The sequence below is a fragment of the Monodelphis domestica genome, chromosome 8, assembly GCF_027887165.1.
Source record: "Monodelphis domestica isolate mMonDom1 chromosome 8, mMonDom1.pri, whole genome shotgun sequence".
NCBI classification, from domain to species: domain Eukaryota; kingdom Metazoa; phylum Chordata; class Mammalia; order Didelphimorphia; family Didelphidae; genus Monodelphis; species Monodelphis domestica.
In genome coordinates this window covers 12,576,839-12,602,077 of record NC_077234.1, presented here as the reverse complement: position 1 = coordinate 12,602,077, position 25,239 = coordinate 12,576,839, and the positions used below count along the sequence as shown (strand labels likewise).

The following is a 25,239-nucleotide window of genomic DNA, read 5'->3' as shown; positions in this document are numbered from 1 at the left end:
ATGTTTTGCCTATATTGATCTTTAATTTGTACCTTTACCTTTACTGAAGAACAAAATATCTCTGTATAAGCCCATGAACATCTTGCCCAAGCCCTTGTCACTAGATCCATTGGAGATCACATGCTGCCATTGTTAAGTGTCACATAGATGATCGATGAACTCAACCTGGCTAAGAACTTTTAGAGAATTTAATAACCAAAAAATTTAAATAGTAGTTCTAAGGGGTCTTCAGAAATAATTTTAATTATCTAGTAGTTTCTGAATGTATGATTTTTAAAATATTTATCTTATAAAGAATGTTGTATTAAATGTAGAGAAACAAAGAAATGTTCCTACCAAGGAGTTTCTATGAATCAGGAAGCCAAAGAAAAAGAGCTCCTGCAAAACTCTTCATTTTAATTTACTTCTACCAGCAGAACAATCTAGATTTCTTGATGATGTTCTAGACCCAAATAAGTTTTACTCTGTTTAAAATTATATTTACTAAGGTTGAAAGATTTGCTACACCTGCAAAAATTGTGACAAATATCCATCAGTTCATAGGTTTTTTATGTCATACAGCAACTTCATTGAAATGTGATAGTGGGTTTGTTTGGTATTGTAATTAACTGGGCTATTGTGAATTTTGGGGACTTTGGTATGTTAGGGTCCGGGTTGTTGCCCACCACCACGGAAGACCAATAGACAATGCAATCAGGCAAAGGGTCATTTATTAGTCTGGTATGTACCAGGGGACTCAGTGCAGAGTTCCAACTGTAGCTCATGAATGCAGGGGTTTATATACCTGCTATCCACCAGCATGTATGGCCCCCAAGTCCTTATCTGGTACATACTATTGTTGGAACTTTTATATGTTTATGTTTTCTGCCGGGGGTCTGCTTGGCCCCTAAGTTCTTATCTGGTACATGCTGCTGCTGGGACCTTGACATGTTTATGTTTTCCACCAGGGGTCTGCTTACGGATGTTCTGAACTTCCTTGGCCAGGCAGTTTCCTGCTCAGGCCTCCCTCAGGTACTTCTTTAAATGTTCATTATCTACTGTATTACTGTTTTATTCTGAAAATCATTTTGTACTCACACATGGTTGACACAGTGTGTCACTGATTTTAAGCTATATATTTTTTATTTTTAAAACCTTAAAAAAACTTTGATTTTTATTACATGTGCAATATAGTATCTGAGTTTTTTTCTCTCCTTTTTGCATTTGAAGCATGTCAGCATTATTGAGAAGATTTTTCTTTATTTTTTTTTAATTTTGCAGTAATATGTTTTAAATACATTTGTTCTAATATTAATGCATACCAAAAAAGCTTTGGTCTATAAAAATGATTCCCTTTATTGTTTAAAAAAATATGGGACTTTGCTTAATGATTTCTGTCTGATTGAAGGACAAGAGAATACAAAAAAGAGTCATTGCACAGTGCTAAAGAAGCATAGAGCACCTGAATAGTGCTTGTGGAGCACAAGGTCAAAGAGACCAGATCCTAGTGGGATTGATGTAATTTTGAGCCAAGACAAGAGGACTTGAACTTGTTTGGGGTTTGAGGTTGTGGCTGTTTCACATGTTAAAGGCAGGTCTTTCTTGTCCCACATTCTACCAAAGATCTCAAATTTGACTCCTACATAGCTCATATAATCTACTCCATTTTCTTTCTTTCATGGTGTGACAAATTTCTGTAGTCTTGGCTACTGATTGGGTAAATAAATAATTGCTTAAATCATTTTAATTAGGCCATGATTTCAAGGACCTGCTATAGATTTGTTTTTCCTTTACTTAGATTTTTTTAGACATAAGACTATGACATTTTGTATTTCATCCACAAGTTATTTTTCTCTTGATTTGGATTTTTTTCATGTTTTTTTTATTTTCTTTTGCAAATTGATTCATATACCTCATAACACAGTGATGCATTCCTGAGTGATCCCTGTGTTTGTTATTATTCACCTCAGGGGGGCCAAGTTATTGTTGTGAACTTTTATTTAAATTTGAGCAATTTTAGGATAAGAAACTTGCTACCTCCAAGGATCCAGAATGCCCCCATGAAGATAGATGCCTGCAGAGACTACATGCTGTACCAAAAGATCCAGAGTGAATTTTGGAATGTGAATTGAACTATGGAGGGTTGAAATGCCTTTGTTTTGAATGTATACTCTTATGCCAAAGGGGACTGCCCACAAATTGGCTTTTTGTCAACCTAGTGAACCATTGGTTTTGTTCTCTTTTCCTTTTATCCACAAATTGTTGCAATTTTAAAGTTGATTATGTTTCTATGATCCTTTTGGGGAAATTGGTTTCCCAATAAGATCATGGGGGGAGGGGATGGTATAAATGCAGATTTTGAGCCTTTGGACTTCAGCCCCCAGAAGCCCCTTAGTATTTCACAAAATTTCATTTTCCTGCATGCCCACATTTTGTGTGGTTGTATTTAAGTGGCTGTAACTCCTCCCTCTTTCTCTTTTTGGACCTACAACCAGGCTGAATTCAGGCAGTTCTTTTTCCCTGTTATTATTAATAAAAATTTTAATATATAGTATGTAGTTATTGATCATTAATTTTGAAACCCACGCTATAAATATATATATAATGTCATAATATATAACATAACATAGCATAAAAATATAATATAGTATAATGTCATGTAATATAATATACACATATGTAATGTATGTGCATAAGCAAATTTTAGAGCAAGAAGGGATCTGAAAGTTCATTGTGAAGATGAGAAAACCAAGTCCAGAAGAGGCGATATGACAAGGTCATGTGAGTGGAAGAGAAGTGATAGTCAAAATTCACCAAATCAAGCCCTCTTTGCACTATACTATAAAAAAAAAATGGGGCCATTCCATATGTATACATTACATGCCTCTTCTCTTCCCTCATATAATGTATTCTATATATACAGAGTCTCATTCTTGAGGGCAGGGACAACTTCATTTTTGTCTTCATATACCCAGTAGCTAGGACAATACTGATACCTAGTAGTAGCTTAATAAATGAGTGTTGATTAATTGAAATAGATATGTATTCTAAATCTAAAACCATATACACATATACATGTTAACATGTGTGTTTCTAGATATGTGTACATACATACCTCACAGCACACATTCAGACATGCTCACTTTTCCCTTTGGGTTTTGGTCCTTTTATAATTTCCTCATAGTTATCCTTCCAAGCCAAGTATAGAATTAGAACAAGGTTTCTATTAAAGAATATCCTCTCTTGTCTGAGTTTATCCAGGGGATTTCTTTGTGGGGGAGCTACCTTAACTTAAAACCTGTTCATTTATGGGGTGCTGAGAATGAACAACCTCCCACTCTGCCAGTTTATGACATCTTTCCCACATGCTCAGCCACTCTTTTTTCCAGAAGGGTTCTGTGGCCCATTCCAGGCTCTCCATTGGCTATCAAGAAAAATGAGCTCTAGGCTAGCACTTTCCTTTCACAATATTATTTTGACTCTTTTTAGAGGCTGCCAGATGTTTTACAGCCACAGATGTTGCTGAAGGCTATTGAATTATTTATAGGAGCTGGCCAGGCTCCGCACAGTGTCTGTACACCCAATAAAGACTCAGGAACAATCAGCCATTCATTTATTTTGCAGTTTATCACTGTCCTCTGCTGGCAGCTCTGTGTAAAGTTGTAGAAAATCAGACTCAGGCTGTTAGGAGATTTCTCAGAACATCTGTTGCCTGCTTTCCTCACCTTACAAATAAGAAAAACAGAAACTATGAAAGATTCCAGTACTTGCCCAAGGTAATGCAGCTAGCTGGTGGCAAAGCCAATACTAGAAGGTCACTAGTCCTTCTGCTGGACTCAGTTGCTTCCCCAAAGGATTCTCCTTCCCTTTACACACATTTGCTGTCAAGCATTGTTTGGACTTTTCTGAAATGCCCCCCCCCTTTTTTTTTGGTGGGAGAAGCTATCAAAAATGATGGTGCAGAAAGACCTATCTCTATAGGAGAGCATCATGTGTGCAGCCAATGGGTGATAGATCATCATGAGTCTAGGGTCACAGATTTAGGCCTGAGGGTGACCTGTAGACTCATTAAGTCCAAAGCTCTCCTTTTCCATGTGACAAAACTGAGGTTAGGCAGGTAAAAGGGCTTGTAATTAGCAGCATCATGTAGAGACATCAATAATGAAACTCTCATGAGAAAAACCTATTAGCCCCAGGGGCAGGGAAAGATTATCACAACAATTAAGACATAAACTGTAGCCCACACATTCATATGTGCAAACATATCCATAGGAAACCTAATATTTGTAAATACCACACATGTACACATATGCATGACACACACATGTTACATATATGCATGTTCACAGACATGCACATATGTGCCTTCCTGCATACAGACATAAGTAAAGTCTTACAAGTACTTATTCCAAGGGCACACTGGACCTACTACAATGCCACACATTCATAATACTGCATCAAGGGAAATAGTCTATATAATAAATTCCTTTTCCATCCTCACCAGGCCATGTAAATATGTTATTGTCACATGGACATGTGCATACATGAATGCACTCACACACATGCAAGAGTGGGGCAGCAGCCTGGGAAGGGGTGGTGAGAGATGCTAGAAAGCCTGAATCCAGGAGGAATGCTCTTGCAATGCATACAGTCAGGATCCTCTTGTTGTGACCCTTCAATCCTGGATAAAGCCAGCCTTTGCTTTTAACTAGAGTTCTTAGTTCTAGAAGGCAGCAGCAGGAAGGCTTTTTCAGGGTAGGACATGGCTGTCCCTGTGACTTTCCAGCAAGCACCCCAACACCAACAATCTTTTGGTCTCTGTTCCCATCTCCCAATCTCATTCCTCATGTTCAGGAGTTGGACAGCTCCCTCTGCTGTTCACTTACTAGTGAAGCAAAAACTCCTGTCCTATTAGTGAGAAGGAACCTGAGGACAGGTTAAATGAATTGTGAATCTCACAGAGGAAGTGTCCTTCTACTGCAGGATTTGAACTCAGGTCCTCTGACATGAGAGCCAGGGCTTTTCCCCACTCTTCTACACTGTCTTCTTATAGTGACAATAATAGCTGACATCTAAAACTTTATTGCTTTCAAAATGCTTTCTATACTTTTCACATTTGATTCTCCCAACTGTGAAAGTAGTTTTGATTCTCCTACTTAATTTAATCCGTATTGACTCAGTTCATGGTGTTTTCATGGGTATCAATGACTGTTGTGGACCTGGCTAGTTACCACTGATTGGTAAACTATGTACTGAGTGAGAGTGATATAATGTATTAGGGATATCATTCTACACTGCAAGACAAAAATCACAGGACTCATGTCATTGAGAATTACATAACTTTACCCTGGAGCCCGTTACTGGAACAGCAATGGCCCTCATCCCTATAAGTCATTAGCAGCTCTCCCTTTTGATCTTTCCTTGCACCCACAAATTCCTGAACTCCTAGAGTATAATATATTCAGTCATGTCCTCTAGGCCAAAAGGAGACAGAAAACAAAACCTTTTTGCCTGAGGCTGTAACCTGCTAGTGGTGGTTACAAAAAGAAATTTTTCCTTTGTGGGTTGGGACTCAAGAAGGCATGAGGAGTCTGAGAATATGGGTGAAGAATGAGAGACACAGACAAGTCAGTATTTCTGAATAGGGAAGGCATGATCCCCTATGACATTCTCCTTCATAGGAAAATGTGAGAAGTTTACAGACATGTGGAAGTAAGAATTCTGAGGTAGAAAGCATGTGGCCAAGAGGCCTTAGATATAGGAGAAGGATAGTAGTGAAAACTTCAAGATTGCAGGACCAGAAGAGGCCGCCTTCCAAATTTATTGCAGTGTGGCTTGGGAGATACTCAACAAGGCATAGATAATATGATGACACCTTTTGGGAGTGTTGACTTCAACCCATGCTTTTACAAAGGAATTTGACTCAGCACCAAATGTTAATGAGTTTGCCTTGAGCAAAGGCAGCATGGCTAGGTCAAGAGTCTACCCACAAATATCAGAGTTCATACCTTGTGTCTAAGACACAATATCCATATATCACTTATATTTCTTAGATGTGAATATGCTTGGAATGCTACAGAGGCTAAGACTGGGTTTTTGTTTAATTTGGGAGGGGTCACAAGCCTCCTCTCCTTCCCCTTCAGGGTAAAACTGTTTCTCTCTTCGAGCAAAGCCTCTGATTTTCCTAGCTGGCCTCACCAGATTTTTTACTTTTCACTTAATTTTAAAAACTAGAGACACATAGGAGCTTGGGGAAAAAAGGGGAAAAAAAGGAAGGTAGACCTCCAGGAGCAGGGCTTTCTCCAGGTCTTTCTCACTGATAGTTATTCCATTTATTACTTCTAGTTCTCTCCCCTGAGGCTAAACATTATGAACATATTTCCTCACCATGGGAACAATCTCTCAAATGCTTGAATAAACCTATCATGTTTTATTCATGTTCACCAAATCTTCTCTTCTCCAGGATGAGCATTCCCACTTCTTCCAAGTGATCCCCATACAACAAGGATCAATTACCCATCAATATCCTGGTCATCATTCTTGGGATGCTGTTCTCTTTAACTGTGTCCTTGATACAATATGGTACCCAGAAATGAACACAACCCTCTGGATTTCATCTGGCCATTATAAAGTTTAAAAAATGGGGAGACTGGCCCATCAATTTTCACTATTTTATTAATCAGAAAGGAAAAGGGGAGAAGGGGGGAAAGATGAGAGAGAGAGTAGAGGTAGATTGTTTCAAAGTAAAGATTAATATAGAGATTCCATTTTGCTGACCATCTCCATTCATGAAGCCCAAGAGGCTTCCCTTTCTACATTCCCCTTTTTAAATTCAACTAGCTACTCCCTCCATAGCAATGTTGCATGTTGACATTCCAGCTGATACCAGGGGACTTCGAGAACACTAGGGACATTTAGACTGAAGCCAGATGCCTAACCTATTCTGATATCAGATGTTTAGGCTATATTCAGGGGATGCTGGACTGTTGTAGATGCTAGGGAAGGGGGAAGGAGCTATTTTTCCTCCTGTCCACCTCCTTCTCTGCCACCCCACCTCAACCCAACCCATCTCCTCCCCTCCCCTCCCATCTCTCTACCCTCCCACCATCTATCTCTCTCCCTATCCAGTCTCTCTCTCGCCCCTTGTCCAGCTCATCTCTACCTTTCTCCCCCTTCCCCCCCCAAACCACAGTCTTTGTGCTCCATATCCACTCAGACAACAAAGCAAGCACCAGACACCATAGACAACTCTAGTACAGGCATTTTCTCCCTAAAGGAAATTCCCACTCAAGGCAGCTTTTACCAGGTGAAAAAAATTATGTGCACTCACACTATAGATTATGATCAAGTTATAGAAGAAATACCTTTCATATTTTTTTAAACCCTTACCTACTGTCTTGGAATCAATACTGTGTATTGGTTCCAAGGCAGAAGAGTGATAAGGGCTAGGCAATGGGGATCAAGTGAATTGTTCAGGGTCACACAGCTGGGAAGTATCTGAGGCCAGATTTCAACCTAGGACATCCCATTTCTAGGTCTGACTTTTAATCCACTGAGCTACACAGCTGCCCCCAGCTTTCACTTTTGAGTTATATATTCTTTTGTTATGCCTATGTTTGACTGACCCACTGCTTAATGGAATGTGCAATATGATTTTCTTTTTTCTTTTTTTCTTTCTTTCTTCCCAATTGGAATTTGATTTTTCCTATTTTTTTTTTTACCTTGAGTAAATGGAATTGATATTTTGATGTTTTGGTTTTGAAGGATAAGTTTATAATACCTATTAGTCCTAATAACATTGCATACCCAAAGCTTTAAACTATGGAAACCTGCCTTTGGTTGTTAAATATTATAGGACTTTAACTGATATTTGTGTCTGATTTCAGAAGAAGGGATTGCTAATGAGCCACTGCAGAGTGCAAAGAAGCACAAATATCAGAAATAAATCTTCTCATAAAATAATAGTGGAGTACAGTGAAGATGGTCCTAGACTTGGAGTGAGAGGTCCTGAATTTGAGTACCTGATATATAACTAGAAGGGATTTCACTGATGAGTTAATGATAATATCATAACTTTAGAGCGGAAAGAGATTTGAGGTATATGCACATCCAATCTCTTCTTTTAATAGAAGGGGGAAACAGGGCTCAGAAGATGGCATGATTTGCCTAATGTGACAACCACTGAATGGGAAAAAAAAATCAAAATTTGAATTCTAGTCATTTCCCTGCCCTCAACAAGCCCACATTCTCCTTGGAGGAGGAAGAGAGGATACAACAATAATATACTTAAGTCAACTACACAGTGATTTGGGCAGCAAAAGGACTCTAGTAATTATGGGGATTAGAGAAGGTTTTGTGGAATTTTTGAAACTGAAACTGAGCAAAGAAGAAAAACAAGGAAGCAGACAGTTAAAGATGAGGAGAGATTGTATTGTACATCCTGGGGATTACCTGGGTCACTACATGGAAACAGAGGAGCTCAAAGAGAGCAAAGAGCCCAAATGTTGAGGATCAAAGCAGAATGGAGAAAAGATAGGTCAGGGCTGGATGATAGAAAGCATTAAAGATCAGGTTGAGCTATTTTGTCCTAAAGTTACTAGGGAACCAATGAAGGATTTTGAGCAGGGGACTGACATTCTCAGGGATGTATCTTCAGTAGATAATTTTATCAGCTCCATAGAACATGGATTAGATAGGGGAGGCTACTGAAAGGACAACTTATTAGGAGACTAGTACAATGTCTTGGGTGAGAAGTAATTAGTATCTCAGCAAGGTGTTGGCCATCTGAGTGAAGAAAATAGGATATATGTGAGATCTGCTTTGGAAGTAAAATTGGCAAGACTTATTAGTGACTAATTGTGAAAGGTCAATGTGTCCCAAGAGCCCAAGGTGATTCAGTTATAGAATGGAACTGTTTTAGAAGGTAAAAAATGAGAATTCAGCTTTGGATACATTGACTTTGAAGTGCCCAAAGAATACACAAGTGGAAATTTCTAGTGCGCAGAGAGAAAAAATAGATCTGGAAGTCTAGAGACGAATTAGTACTGTACTAAAAATTTGGATGCCATTCTGTAGCAGCAATACTGAACAAACAAAAAAGAAAAGATGGGAAGAGAGAATAAGAGAGAGGAGGGCAAAGTATGGAGGGTCAACCATGATTAGAGGGAGGAATGTTTCAGCTCAAAATTCCAGAGATAATTATTAATTTTTTCAGTATGAGCATTTCCCCCTCAAAAATGAGCAAATATTACAAATCAGGGTGTGATGTGTTATTTTTTACTGCTGGACTTAAGAAAAATCCAGACAGATGTTAATATATAGATTAAACTTAAAAAGCATGCCAGCTATATTTAAAGAGTTAGTTATTGAAAATGCCCTAGCACAAACCTGATTAGAAGGCAACAAAATGGATGAAGAATTAGAAAGCCAACTGAGGAGTGATTGAAATTAAGAAGGTTCAAATCCAGTTCTAACCAAAGGGCAGAAATTTTTCTTTGATTAGCACATTTCTCCAGTCCACAGTTCTGTCTCTCAATTGATACAAACCTGTTTTGGAAAGTCTATATAAATTTTCAATTTTATATATTTATGAAAAATTTTCCCTCATCTTAATGGGAAAATGTTATCCTCTTTGATAAAGAGAAGTACATCATTATTTGGGAACTTTAAAAAATAATAAGCTGGGTAGCACATGAAGGATAGATTGAAGAGAAGAGAGATAGGCAGCAGAAAAAGTAGAGGGGAAGATAGAACAATAGTCCAGTAGAAAGTCAATGAAGGATTGGCTAGAGGAGTGGTAGTGAATTAATAGAAGAGGGGCTGGGGGGAGAGATGAGGAGGTAGAATCAGCAGCTCTGGGCAATTGTTTGGATGGTGGTAAGGAATGGGAGAAGGAAGAGCAAAACTAGACTTGGAAGTTTCAAATCTTATGGGCATTCACAAAAACAGGTAGGATGCAAGTTCAAGCAGGCTTATAATAAAGCAAAGGAAAATGATATTGATTTTGGACTTGCTTAATTGGAGGGGCTGGTAATAATAAAAACCAAAGGGGCCTCTAGGTGGCACTGTGGATAGTGGACCATACCTGGATTCAGGAGGACCTGGGTTCAATTGGGATTCAAACACTTCCTAGCTATGTGACCCAAGACAAGTCAGTAACGTTGTTTGTCTAGTCCTTGCCCTTCTGGCTTAGAGTTGTTTCTAAGACAGAAAGTAAAAGTTGTAAATAATAATCATAAAACCACCACTACAACAATAACCACTGATGCTTATATTGTGTAATTAGGATTTGCTCCCCAGAGCTCTAAATCCCAGCTTCCCATGTTCTCTCTCATGTTTCATGCAAATGAAGGAGGGATGTAAGGTTTTTGTAGCTCTGCTCTCTCACTTTCTCTTTCTATAATCGAGGCTGCAGAAGCTGTCTTTTGGTCCAGGCAGAACTTAATCACGTGGTCTTATTTTTGTTAGATAACTAGGTTTTGCTACTTCTATTTCCTTTTTATTCCTTCTACTTTAAATGATTATTAATAAACTTTATTAAGCTAATACTTGGACTTGTTGATGTGGATTGAAATCTTACAATACAGTGTTTGAAGGTTGGCAAGGTCATTTTCCATTTTCTTCTTCATAACTCAGGTTGGCATGTGCAGAAGGCTGAATGCTCAAGGTAGAGAGAGCAGTTCAGCTGATCATTCCTGGATCCCCATATCATTTAACCCTCTTATCCTTTGACCTTCCCCGAAGCACTTAGGATGATTGATTTAGTAATATGCCAGCACACATCTTCTTCTTCTTTGTATACAAAGCTTATCTCCAGGGCACCCACAACCATGTCCTAGTCCTATTGGTATCCCCTCCTAACCCACTCAAATCCTGCCAGCGGCCAACACTTTGACTTGAATAAAGGAAGGACTGGCTCTTGGCTGAATGGAACATACGAAGCATCACTAGAGATTCTCCTTTAGCCACTTCAGATACTTGTTCACTTCCCTTTTACCTGCCCTAAAATTTATTAGACTGCTACCAAATGACAGGATCCCATGGAACCCATCTTCCACATGTTCATGGACTACCCGGACGTCTGCAGCCCTGAGGCGGGAGAGGTACATGAGGCCATCGTCTCTTACAACATCATACTGACAGGTGAGGATATGAGTCAAGGGTAAACGCCGTAATATAGAATGATCAGCTAATAAGGGGGATGCTCGGACATCCAGAAATCCCGGGTACTTTTTTGCAAGCTCAGAGGGTCCATGAATTGGGGTGGTATACACATGTCCTTTTTTGAACCTCTCAGGCAGCAGGGTACTCCAGTTAACAAACTTGAAGAGATGGCTAGATTCCACAGGTGTATGTTGGTTGGCCACCATGGCCTCCAGTAAAGCCTTGTCTGAGGTGAAATACCTGCTCCAAAACTCAACCAAGTGCTCTTTTTCCACGATGACCATATGGATGTTTTCTCGATGTGACGGTAAGTCCATATCAAGGGCCTGAAGAACAGGATAAATTAAAGATTGAATCTTGACTTTGATCTTGATTTCTGGGTCATTGAGGAGCTGGAACAAACCCAAAATATGGCGGTCAGTTAGAATTCATGGCTTGTTAGATAAGGCAGGGAGCACAGAGATGATCTAATTTAACAGATAGAGACATTAAAATCGAAAGATGAATAAAGGCTTGCTCAGTACCACAGTATCCCATCTCCCACTGCCAAGCCTTGACACAGGTGCTCCTCTCTGTCTGGCAGTCACTCCTTCTTAACTTCCAGCCCTTGGACACATGAAATGCCTTTAAGTCACAGATGAAGTGCCCCTTGGTCTACCCTGCCTTTAGAATAATTTGCTTTCTGAGTTCTTCTTGGATATTCCCCCTCCCCATTGTATGTCAGAACTCATCACTTCTAGTAAGGTCTGGAGAAGCAACATTTCTATAAGCTTATTATACCGGATAGTCAGTTTTCATTTTAGCACATTCTTATGGGGGCCTCTAGGGGCAAGACAAATACAAAGGAACTGGTTCTATCAGGGTTCAGGTCTTTGGGCATGGAAAGGTGAGGGTTTGGGGTGCCAAGGACACTTACATTCCCCTACTGCCACTATGAAGAATACTTTTTATTATGAAGTTAGTTGTGGCTCTGGATAAAAGTTCATTCTTATTATGGAGCATTCTAAAGCCAATGCCTTACATGGCATTGCCATAGCTTAAAAAAAAAGATAAAGCCCTTATTTCTGTCTTAGAATCAAAGCAGAAGGCTTCAAGGCAGAAGACTACTGAGAGGTAGGTGATGAGGGTTAAGTGACTTGCCCAGGGTCACACAGTTAGGAAGTGTCTGAGGTCAGACTTGAACCCAATTCCTCCCATCTCCAGGCCTCATTCTCAACCCATTGAGCTACCTATCTGCCCTTGCCTTATCATTTTAGTAACTAAAAAAGTAACTATCTATCAGGAAAAAGGAAGGGAAACATTTTTAAATAACAATAGATTCCATCATTCCTATAACATTCTCAAAGGAAATAATCACTACTTACAGTTTCACTTTTTAAAATTGGTGGCATGAACATGACATTGAAAAGGACATTCAATAAAAAGAAACATAAATCTCTCCTGGTACCTTCTGGTTCACAGCTGCGACTAAATTCCCCCCAGCACTGTCTCCTGCAATACAGATGCGGGAAGGATCCACACCATACTCAGCAAGGACTTTCTTCCTTAAGAACCACCTCAAAGCATCATATACGTCTTCAAACTGGGTTGGGAAGTGATACTGGGGTGACAGTCTGTAGCTTTGGGGGAGAAAACATTTATTGAATGTTATTGAAGAATAATGCATTCTGGATCAATACAAAAGGCAATATATACTCTGTGGATTTTTTACTTAAAAGCATCACTAAATATAGGCATTCTTTATTATTTTTAAGCCTTTATGTTCTCCTTGAAAATAAAGACTATGTATTGGCTCCAAGGAAGAAGAATGCTAAGGGCTAGGCAATAGGGATTAAGTGACTTGCCAAAGGTCACACAGCCAGGAAGTTTCAGAGACCAGATTTAAACCCAGGACCTCCCATCTCTGAACTACCCACTTACATGTCTCCTCTGTGTGTTTCTTCAAATCATTCCTCTAAGAAGAAAACTTTCCTTTCATAGTGTACATTGAAATATGATCATTAAAAGCTGAGTTTTTATCATCATTCCCCATTATAAGACTTCAGCGCATGAAGCCTGGAGGATTAGGAGTGATGGCTAATTAATGGGTGGGATGGTGATTGCACATTTCTCTTTAAAATATAGCAGACAGGAAATGGTTCTTGGGCTTCTGGGCTCCACACTTGAAAACTCGATTACTTTGAATCTCTTTATTGGCTCTTGAGTGAATTATTTTCATCTCACCATGTGAGAGTCATTCTGTGTTCTGATTCAGTATTTACATGTTATTCTAGCACCACACAAAGTCCTTTAATATAATGTTTGATAATTCACCGAGTGATGAATGTTTGTTTACAAAGTAATTACAGCCTGGCATATCCTTATCAAAGACTTCTGAAAGGCAACAGAATCAGAAGACCTGAGTTCAAGTCCCACATCTAATACCTACTGGCAGTGCAATAAATACCCTGAGGTGCTTTGGTAATGGGAGTTTCCTGACTAAAATTACAAGCCCTGGGAGGTGGGGGGGAGATTTGAATTATTCTAAAAAGAATTTTTAAATAAAGTTTTCATAAATATCCTAAAATAGGATCCTAAAATAAAAAAAATCCTAAATAGACTATTGTTCCACCATATAATATTTCTTATGTAAATAATATTCATTTAATAAATTTTACCATTGAATATGTTATAGAAAGAAAGTAAATTTCCTTATACATCTACATACATAAAACGGCTTTAATATTTGACTAGGACTCATCCAACAAAAAAGAACAGAGGACTTAATGTCAGAAAGTTTGCCTTTCTCATTTTTGACAAATTTCATTTGTTTGAGTCATTATGAGAGTTACTCAAAACATCTTCAGTATACTTCATTTTAGACACTGGCTTCAGTCATTCCAAATCTCAGCACGTTTCTGATTGCCCGTTTATGATCCAACAATCAGCTCCTGTACTGTGGAAAGAACAGAGTTGCCATCTAACCCTACTTTCATATTTTACAGTTGGAGAAATTGAATACAAAAGAATGCAAGTGATTTGTCTAGTTTCTAACTTGAGGATTCATTGAAACCATCTGATACATATTTTGAAATCTCCTTCCACCTCATAGGTCTACCACGTTGAGGTGGATAGGAAGGTTCTGGTTAATTCCAAGAATTTATCTGCTACCTGCACATACTCCCCTCCACCTTAGATGATAGCACAAATTCGAAGGATTCATTCTTATTTCTCCTACACTCTGAGCTCCAAGATATTGAGATGTCCTTGTTCAATGGTTTTTTCCAAATGTGTCCAACTCTTTGTGACCCTATATAGGGTTGTATTGGCAGAGATACTGGAATGGTTTTCCATTTCATTCTCCAGCTCATTTTACACATGAGGAAATTGAGACACACAGGACTAAGGGCTTGCCCAGAATGACACACCTAGTAAGTGACAGAGATCTTCCTGACTCCAGGCCTGCTCTATCTACTACACCACCTAGATGCCCCCAAATTGAATTAAATGAAAGTGAAACAACAGCCAAGTTCTGACTCTTGGCCCTTTAGTCTGACCTTTCCCAAGTTGGCTGATGTCTTCCCCACTGGAACACTGGAGAAATGTCTCTGTGGCCATTATGTGACTTAGCAATGGTACATCTTCCCAACTCCAAGGCTGCCTCCCCCCACACACACCATAATACCTTAAAATCAGCAGAGAGGTATTAAAAACAAAAGCCCAAACCATGAAAGGTAATGGACTCTTTATTCTAACAAATCTCATCCAAAACTGAAATCATTCTTACTCAGTCAATACAACCACAGCATCGAGCCTTTCCACCATCCATCTTCCCAATTCATCATAAGGACCCCAAGCTAAAATGTAAGGAATCAGATTAAACTAATTAGAACTGACAAGTCAAAATAAAATCTTAGATAAGCTAGATATGATAGAGATCTAGAGAGAATAGAATGTGAATACAAATAAATACTTATTTTCTCAGTGGTACAAAGTACCTTTTCAAAAATTGACCACATATTAAGACATGGAAATTTTATAGTTAATTAAGAAACATTAGTGCTAAATGCATCTTTTTCAGATCATAATGCAACAAAATTTATTTTTAATAAGAAGCTATGAAAATACAGAATAAAAATTAAACTAACCTAATCTTAAAGAATGGGCTACAAAGTCACAAAAAATTTATTAACTAAAATCATAATAATGAGAAAAGAAACCAAAAACCAAGGAATATTGCAAAAGCAGTAATCATGGGGGAAAAGTGTATATTTCTAAATGTTTATATCAATTAATTTGCTAAAGGATAGATCGATAAATCTAGCATACAATTTGAAAAAACTAGAAAATGAAAAAAATCAATGCCCCAGATTAAATACCAAATTGGAAATCCCAAAAATTAAAGTTAAGATTAACAAAGGTGATTGAATGAAAACCATGCAATTAATCAATAAAATGAAGTGTTAGGTTTGTGAAGAAAAAAACTAAATAAACCATTGGTTAATATAGTTTTATAAAAGGAAGAAAACCAAATTACTGACATCAAAAGTTAAAAGGCTGAAATTACCACTAACAAGATGGAATAAAAGTAATTTATTAGGAGTTATTATACCTAATTATATTATAACAAATTTAACAATTTAAATGAAATAAAAATATTTATACAAATATAAATTGCTTAGACTAAGAGAAGAGGAAATAGAAAATTTAAATACGCCTATTTTAGGAAATGAAATTGAACAGATCATGAAAGAACTTTCTAAGAAAAAAGCAATGGGACCAGATAGACTTACAAGTAAATTTTACCAAATATTTAAACATCATCTAATTAAAATATAAAATAATTTTATATTTATTAAATGTATTAAATTATTGAGAACAATTGGCAAAGAAGAAATTCTACCAAACTCTTTTTTATAAGACAAATATAATGCTGACACTTAAAACAGGAAGAGCAAAAATAGAAAAAGAATATCATATTCCAATTTCATTCATGAATATAGAAGCAAAACTCCTAAAAAATATATTAACCAGAAGTCTATAATAATTATTTGTATATATAATATAAAATTAAAAATTATACATTATGACCAGCCAGGATCTACACCAGTTATTCAGGGATGGTATAATATAAGGATAACTATTAATGTAATTGATTATGTCAATAACAAAAATTATATGATCATATCAATAGATGCAGAAAAAGTTTTTGACAAAATACAACACTAATTCGTATGAAAAATACTCCAAAGCAGAAGTATAAATAGGTTGTTCCTTAACATGAGAAGCATATACCTAAAATCATCAACAAACATTATCTGTAATGGCAGTTTTAGAAGTCTTCCCTATAAGATCAGGAGTGAAACATTATCACCAATTATCCTTTCATATTGTGTTAGAAATGCCAGCAATAGTAATAGAAGAAAAATAAATTCAAGGAATTTGATGAGCAAGAGATAATAAAACTGTTTCCTTTCACCAATGATATGATAATATTTATAGAAAATCCTAGAGAGTCAAGTAAAAATGAGTTCAAATTATCAATTCTAGAAAAGTAGCAGGATATGAAATTAACCCACATAAATCACCAGCAATTCTATAGAACACAAATAAAGTTCTACAAAGATAGTAAGAGATAACTCATTTAAAATAACCATTGATAGAATAAAATACCTAAAAGTATACCTGCCAAAAGAAACTCGAGAATTACACAAACATAATTAATTATCAAACACTTTATATACAAATAAAATTAGATCAAAATAATTGAAGAAATATTATTTGTCCATAGGGGGCAGAGCCAATATAATTAAAATGGCAATTTTACCTAAACTAATCCACTTATTATATCCATAATGTTCATTATCATAATAATCCACATATTATATTCATAATCCAATTATTATTATAACCAATCCAACTGAATAACAGAAAATCACAGGAATTAATGAAAAATACAATTGAAGGAAGACTAGCAGTTCTAGATTTTAAACAACTATGAAATAGTAATTACTGAAAAACTATCTCATACCATCTAAGAAAGAGACAAGTAGATCAGTGGAACAAAGCAGACAACAAACACTTATAAAAGATTATAATAACTTTGTATTTAAAAAAAAAAAAAGATTCACCATTTGGTAAAAAAAAAAAGTTGGAGAAACTGAAAAGCAGTCTGGCAGAAACTAGATACAGCTCATTATCTTACATCATTTATCAAAATCAGATCAAACTGAATATTTGACCTAGGAATAAAGGGAGATATAAGTAAATTAGAAAAATTGGAAACATGTTATCTATCAGATTTAAGGATATGAGATGAATTTATTAATTAACAGGAGATAGAAAACATCGTGTTATATTAAATAATTAATTTTGAATACTTGACATTAAAAAAGGGTTTGTGCAAATAAAACTAATGTAGATAAGATAAAAAGAAAAGCAATAAATTGGTGGGGGAAATTCTTAGAGACAGTTTCTTAGATAGAAGTCTGATATCTAAATTATATCAAGAACATTGTCAAATTTATATGAATATGAACCATTCCAGAGATGATGAATGGTCAAAAATATTAACAGTTTTTAGATGAAAAAATCAAAGCTATATATAATTTTATGAAAATTACTTTTAATTATTATTTATTGGAGAAATGAAAATCAGGACAACTCTGAGATATCACCTCACCTATCAGATTGACTAAAATAATAAAAGCACAAAATTACATATCTTGGAGGTGATATGGAAAAATGTGGACATTAATTAATACACTCTTGGTGGAACTGTGGACTGTTCTAACCATTTTGGAGAGTATCTGGGATTATGCCCAAAGACTGATAAAATTGCAAATACTTTTTGACTCAAAAACAAAACTATTACATTTCCTAAGGTGATCAGTGAAAAAAGGAATAGAATCTTTATATTCTAAAATATTTATAGCAGTTCTCTTTCTGGTGGCAAAGAACTGGAAACTGAATGGATATTTGTCAAATGGGGACTGACTTGATGAGTGATGGCATATGATTGTGATGGAATACTACAGTGTTGTAAGAAATGGCGAGCAGTTTTATAGTATCAAAAGAATTGGAAAATGAGGGGGCTGTCCATCGATTGCTGAATGGCTGAACAAATTGTGGTATCTGATGGTGATGGAATACTATTGTGCTGAAAGGAATGATGAACTGGAGGAATTCCATGTGACCTGGAACGACCTCCAGAAATTGATGCATAGTGAAAGGCTCAGAAACAGGAGAACATTGTAGGCAGAGATGGATACACTGTGGCATAATCAAATGTAATGGACTTCTCTACTTGCAGCAATGCGATGACCCAGGATAATTCTGAGGGACTTATGAGAATAAATTAAATTTTTAAAAAAGAAAGAGAGAAATGGAAAGCAGTTGTTTTTCTTTTTTAAATGGAAAAATGCATGTAGCTCATTGGATTGAGAGCCAGACTCAGAAATGGGAAATCATGAGTTTGAATCTGGCCTTGGACATTTCCTAGCTGTGTGATCCTGGGAAAGTCATTTGACCCCTATTACCTAGCCCTTACCACTCTTCTAGCCTTGGAATCAATACACAATATTGATTCTAACACAGAAGGTGAGGACTTTTTTTTAAAAATGGAAATATCTATGTGAAATTATAGTGAAATGAGAACCAAAGGAACATTACATACAGCAATAGAAATATTATTTGAAGAATGACTTGTGTATGTCCACTTCCAGAGAAAGAACTGATAAATAGAAATAAACAAGACATAGCTTTATATAACTTTATTATATATATATATATATATATATATATATTTCTCTTTAAAAAAAACTGTTACCTTCTGTCTTGGAATCAAACCCTTACCTTCTGTCTTGGAAGTGTCTGAGGTCATATTTGAACCTAGGACCTCCCCATCTCTAGGCCTGGCTCACAATCCACTGTGCTACCCAGCTGCCCCCGTATTATATATATTTCTGAAGTATAGGGAGGATGGTGGGATAGGAAGTTACCTGGGAATGTTAATATAATAAGTAGTTGGATAAATTTCAAAGAAATCCACATGGAGATGAAAAAATGGAATAAAGACAGAGCAGACCCAAGTAGAGGAAGGATGGTATACTGCAATGATTGTGAACCTTTTAAAGAGTAAGTGCCCAAACTGCAACCTCATGCTGCATGTGAGCCCTCCACCTTACCCCAGACAGGAGAAGGAGAACATGGGCAGAGGTGTGGGTGATGAGAGAAATGTCCTCATACACATGTAGAGAGGAAAAGGAGCAGCCCTCTCCAACTCAGGTGTCATAGGTTTACCAACACAGTCATAGCGTATAGAGAATTGATAACAGAATCAGAAAGACTTGGGTTCAAATCCCATTTTTATTATTATATTATTTCTATTAGGTATGTGACCCTGGGTCAATTTGTTTAATCCCTCAATATTTCCTAAGAAATTCTAAGACTTTAAATTCACAGAGGAGAGCAAGTACCAATCTCTTTTGATAAAGGGGATTTTATTAATGGAGCTTACTGTAGCTATTCAATTTTGAGGTTAGTTCACTGACCCAAATGGGATGGACCTACCAACTTTCAAATTATTTTTACAAGAGGGGTGTAATAATTGATATTTCTCTGGTGCTTTACAGTTCATCTTGTTTTGTTCCTATAATCTGTGTGTGGTAATTGTGCAGATATTATTGTCTCTATTTTACAGAGAGAAAATTTGCACTAGGAGATGTTAAATAACTTGATTTTAATGACATAGCTTCTAATAATTGAGCTGGGATTTGAACCCACATTTCCTGAATACAAGTATATCTTCTTACAATCTTAGACACAATCGTACAGGTCCTTGAGTCCAATCCTCCCATTGTTCAGCTAAGAAAAGTAAGACCCTCAAAAGCAAAGATTTATGAGGGAACATTGTAGTTCCTCCCAAATATCTGAATGGATATTATGAAAGATCTTGTTCTATCCTCTACCCGAAGCCAGAGCCAAAAGCAATGGTTGAAAGACTGAAAGACATTAATTTATGGTCAATGTCAGGAAGAAAATCCTAATCATGAGAGCTGCCTTCATTAGAATGGGCTGCTCTGGGTTGGTGATTTTTCTCTCTTTGGAGTTTTTCAGGAAGAGACTAGACTAGACATCACAGTTTAGGAATATCAAAGAGGGGATTCCTTTCATGGAGAGGTCGGATTCGAAGACACTTGAGGTCCCTTCCAACTCTCAAATTGTGGGAATCCATGAGGAAAGCCAAACAGAAGGGACAGGACTGGGAGGATCACTCAGGCTGATGCCACAGCCTTAGGGATGATTTACTACAGGACCTGATGGGAAGGCAGGAGGAGGAGATCAATAAAGTGAGAAATAGAAATTGCAACTAACCTCTGGGACCTCTCTCCACATTGAACATGGTTGACTGCCTAGATTCTTGATCTTTGGTCTATTCCTAACCACTAGTAACCACTCATTTAAAAGCTGCAACATGAAACTGTAACTAGTAAAGACTCTTTTAAATGTTAAAAAAAAAAATAAGCCATAGTTTGTTGCTCTCTCTTTCCTTCTGGAAAAGTTTCTTTTGAAACATTGTAGTCAGAATCCTTCAAATGCAAATTGGTGCCTGACAATCTGGTTGCATTTTGAGCCAAATTTTTGGATTGAGGCTACAACTAAAGCTGATATGATACAGCAGAAACGCTGCTTTGGGACGTCAGGATTAGAGACTCCTTTTAGAGTCCTCTGACTCTAAAACTGTTCATCTGAGTAGTCTAGAAAAAAAAAAAGGAATAGCATATACAGTGTTGTTTATGTGTTCTTAGCACTGGTGAGCAAAAAAGGGTTATAGTCAGAAGATCCTAGGTTTGGAGCTGAGAGGGACTTCAGAGACCATGGACTACAATCTTCTCCTTTTACAGATGAGAAAACTGGGGAAAAGTAACTGCTCAAGGTCAAACAGGAAGTAAAGAGCAGAAGAGAACTTGAACCCAGGTCTTTTGACTCCAAATTTCTCTCTCTAGCACCATTTGTTTCTGGAATCTAATGGGTAATGGGACATTTGGGAAATGGAACCAATCTTAAGGCACGAAGGCCTAGTTTCACTTAATCTCACAAGATGCCCTCTCCACTGAAGCTATATTTATATTTCCATTACAGGAATTCCCTTCTGTTTGTGGTGAATTCACAGGTCCAGGCCGCAGATAAATACTAAAGCAGAAAGATGGGAAGGACCAAGGAAGAGAATAAACATTTACTAATGCTTATTCTAATACTTAAAATGTGCCAGACACTACTAAACCCTCATTTAATCTTCACAATAACCCTGGAATATCATTGCTATTATCATCCTAATTTTGTAGTTGAGGAAACTGAGGCAGGGTCATAGAGCAAGGAAGTGTCTGGAATGGGATTTAAATTTAGATCTTTCTGATACAAGGCCCAGTACTCTATGCATTGAATCACCAGCAATGTCTAAACATCTAAAATCCAACTTTCTTCTAATTGTGTATTAGTAAAGAAACAATATTGGTGATTTGGTATCCTCAGTGTGCCCACTTCTTAGAAGCTAATATCCTCTATAAATGACCCACACTGGCTATCTTAACCTTGGCAAATTAATCAAATGGTATCTTGGTTAGGCTCCATTGAAACCCAGGAAGCTTTGAGGGGCTACCTGGGTCCTGTTCTTCCCCCTCATCCTTTTTGTCCCTGTCTCTCCTTTCCTTCCTTTTCTCCCTTCTCTTCTCTTCTCCCCTCTCTTCTCTTGTCTTCTACTTCTCTCTCCTTTCTTGTTCCATGATCCACTCAATTATCTCTTAAGTACAAAACACTGACTGATTCAAAGGCTACTGAAATGCATTGGCCACTCCAAGAGTCAGTTCCCTAAGAAAAATACTTACCAGCACTTCCTGTAGCCCAGCCACCACCATGAACATAAAACACAGCCCTCCTCAGTGTAGATGACTTCTGTTTTGGCACAAAGACACGGACTGGAACATTGTTGAACAGGGTATCTGTCACTGTGACATTTTCATCTGAGATTGGTGGTACTTTAAGTAAATCTGAGAGTACAAAAGGCCGAAATCCCAGCATTTCCAGAAGTGTTGACTAATATCCAAAAAACACAATAAACAGTACAGTTGTGACATGGACAATGAAGTGTATTTTCTTATTGAGCAAAATTGATTCTTTTATTGAATTGGGATTCAATGTAAGTAATGATGAAAAAATTGCTTGTTATCACTTCTTTAATGAAATCTAATTATTTTTCTTTGCTGGATTTTAATTTCTTTATATTAGATCATTTATAGATGGTTTAAATGTGATAAAGTATTTCTGTGTAAGATTATTTGAAAATGTATTAAATGTTTTCAATATTTTAAATGCTGAAATACTGTTTATGGTAATATACAATATGGTAAAACACTGTAAAGACATAATGTTAAGATATATTTCTCTTTAATTTAGACATTGTCAATTTATGAATTAAACTCTTAAAGAAATCATATATGTGTGTATATTTATAAAAGTCATGATATTTTCTAATGAATTATTCTGAATTTTAATTTAATTTTCATTATAAATTCTAATTTTGATACATTTAGTTTATTCTGAATTTATTTGGCTATTTAGGATATTTATTGAGAGGATGAATTAATGTGTTAAAATTATTTTATGAATTAAGTATTTTTATTGGAGAAAATTGAAGAGATATCTTTAAACTTCTTTATTTGCTTAAAATACATGAAAGTAGTTAAAATTCTTAACCCTGTCTCCATTAGGGAGAGCAAATATGGGGAGAGATAATTAAAATTTTGTTTATTTTATGGAAATCTTTTCTTGTGAATTATCAAGTTATACCTGCAGAGGAATTATAATCTGGAGGTGTGTGTGTGTGTGTGTGTGTGTGTGTGTATGTGTGTGTGTGTGTGTGTGTGTGTGTGTGTGTGTGTGTGTGTGTGTATTCTGGGGTTTTCAGCAATTGGCCAAAATTTTTCTAGAATTTAGATCATTTAAGATTATTTGAATTATAAGGAAGCTACATTCTTGAATCTACTATTTATTCTGTAAGTTTACATTTTAATTATTCTTAAACAGATCAATAATATGCCCCTGATTGATATTGAAGCATAATGAAAATAGCAAGAATCGAACCCTAAGCTGCAAAGGAGGATGTTTTTGGTTTGGAGGAAAAGCTTTGGGACTTTTAATATGCTTCTGATCTAAATTTTCTGATATAATATTCTGACCCTCCCTCAGTGTCATCACTCCTTCCTGAAAGGGAAATGCCATGAGCTCCTGCAGTCTGACTGTCACTGGGACTGGAGGAAACAACCTTGCTAAGGTGAAAGAAGTTCCTTGATTTCCACTGGGAACAGGGATATTTAAATCCCGAGTCTGGCTTTGGCACCTTAGAAATGGAAGTGAGAACTGCTGTAGGACTTGGCTGTGGCTTTTACCTGAAGCCAAGTGAAGCTTCTGTGCTCTAAAGATCTGCTTGGATGCCGTGTGCTTTTTGCTCCTGCCTTTTCCTCTCAACCAGGGCATTAGATCAGTGAAATATATGAGCACTGTATTAAGTCTTTATTAGTTTAAAGCTGGTATAACTAAGGTGTTGGTGTGTAAGATTCAGTCTGAATGGTAATGTCTTTAGATACCTCTGGACACTAACAAACAGTAAAGAATTTAACCTTGTTATCTGCTATTAATTATTTAAAATCCTCCCAATATCTCAGAGTGTGACAATGAGACAATAATCAGGGAACATCTAAATCAGGATATAATTTCATGGTTTCACAAATTTAATCAGATTTTTTTTCTACTTTGAGTTAGAGAAACTGTGCAATCATTTAGGATTGATGTTCAATCTTTTGTTATTTCTGTGGAAGGGAAATCAAGGCTGACAGTTGGTGGGGGAAGGGGCAACTGGGAGTGGCAGTTGGGTCTTGTGACTAGCACTTCCTTCCTGCTGGGCTTCCTTCCTTCCTGTTGTTGGAGGTGGGAGGAGTGTTGGCTTCCCAGTCTGGATTAGGAGTGCTTCTACTTGGTTCAGTTCAAAGATTCAGGCACAGCCAGCTCTGAAGATCAGACTTTATTGTTGCTTTCTGTCTACTGCTAAGATTCTGAAATTGACAAAACTAATGCAGAGGACAGGAGTGGGAGAAACCCTCCACTAGCCTGTGAGGCCTGGCCTTAGCTCCAAAGCTGAGGAAGACTCCAACCTTATTTAGGGACATCCCTTGCCCCTCTTTCCTGATACCTCTCCAATTCAACTGGTTATTAAACTTTATCTTATTTTAATTCACAGTCAGATAAGTGGACTATCTTTTCTGGGGCATAGAGGGAGCTGAACATCAGTTCAGTCATTCAACGACAAACAGTCCTTATTGGACCCCTGCTGTTTCCTCTCAGCAGGAGGCATCTCTCTCTTTTGCCTCACCGAGCTATATTCTCTCTCTCCCCTCAACTCCTCCATACCCTGCTACAAACCTTCCTTATCCCTTGTGTATTTTCACTCCTCCCATCCTTTCCCAATAAATATTACATTTCTAAGTGATATCTTGAATTGTTATTAGTTGTAATACTAACATTTGTGTATGGGGTATATTCTGTAAAGCAAGCAGATTACAAAAGGATAGGGAGAAGAGCTAAGAACACTTCTCTAATTACATGTAATATTTAAGTATATTTTATTTGAGTATAGATAACTTATTTGATACAATGCAGAAATTAGAGATTTAAGAATTCCATCCTGTCTATTGTTAAAACAGAAGGGAGAAACATCTTTTGAGTAGTTCCATATTTGTTAGTATCTAGCTTAAGCACAAAAGCCATCTGTTATCAATGACTTTTGAAAGGCATAAGAGCCTTTAAATAATCCTATCCTCATGAGGGGGGTCCCGAGAAAATTAAAATTTGAGATTTAAGTGAATAAATAATATATAATAACACATAATAACAAATACTGGAAGTAAAATGATAATTGAAGTGAAAGTTTTTGAAAAAAGTAGAAAAGATCAGATGATTATATATATATACATATGTATGTCAAAGCTATTTCTGATTGTTTCTAAGGCATTAAGTATGTTTTAATACCAAGTTAGACAAATTGGGTATATATCAAATTATTTT

General features: G+C 36.7%; 1 protein-coding gene across 1 annotated transcript in view; it reads right to left on the bottom strand.

Moving 5' to 3' along the window:
• Nucleotides 1–7,123: 7,123 nt before the first annotated feature.
• The window catches only part of LOC130453537 (arylacetamide deacetylase-like), a 30,624-nt gene continuing 12,508 nt past the window's right edge, over nucleotides 7,124–25,239 (bottom strand). The window contains exons 2-5 of the mRNA XM_056808655.1: nucleotides 22,008–22,215; nucleotides 14,909–14,978; nucleotides 12,590–12,761; nucleotides 7,124–11,534 (exon numbers count right to left, since the gene is read on the bottom strand). Of these exons, the coding sequence (XP_056664633.1) occupies nucleotides 10,926–11,534; nucleotides 12,590–12,761; nucleotides 14,909–14,978; nucleotides 22,008–22,215 (1,059 nt within the window). The 3' untranslated portion in view covers nucleotides 7,124–10,925. The remainder of the gene's footprint in view (nucleotides 11,535–12,589; nucleotides 12,762–14,908; nucleotides 14,979–22,007; nucleotides 22,216–25,239) is intronic.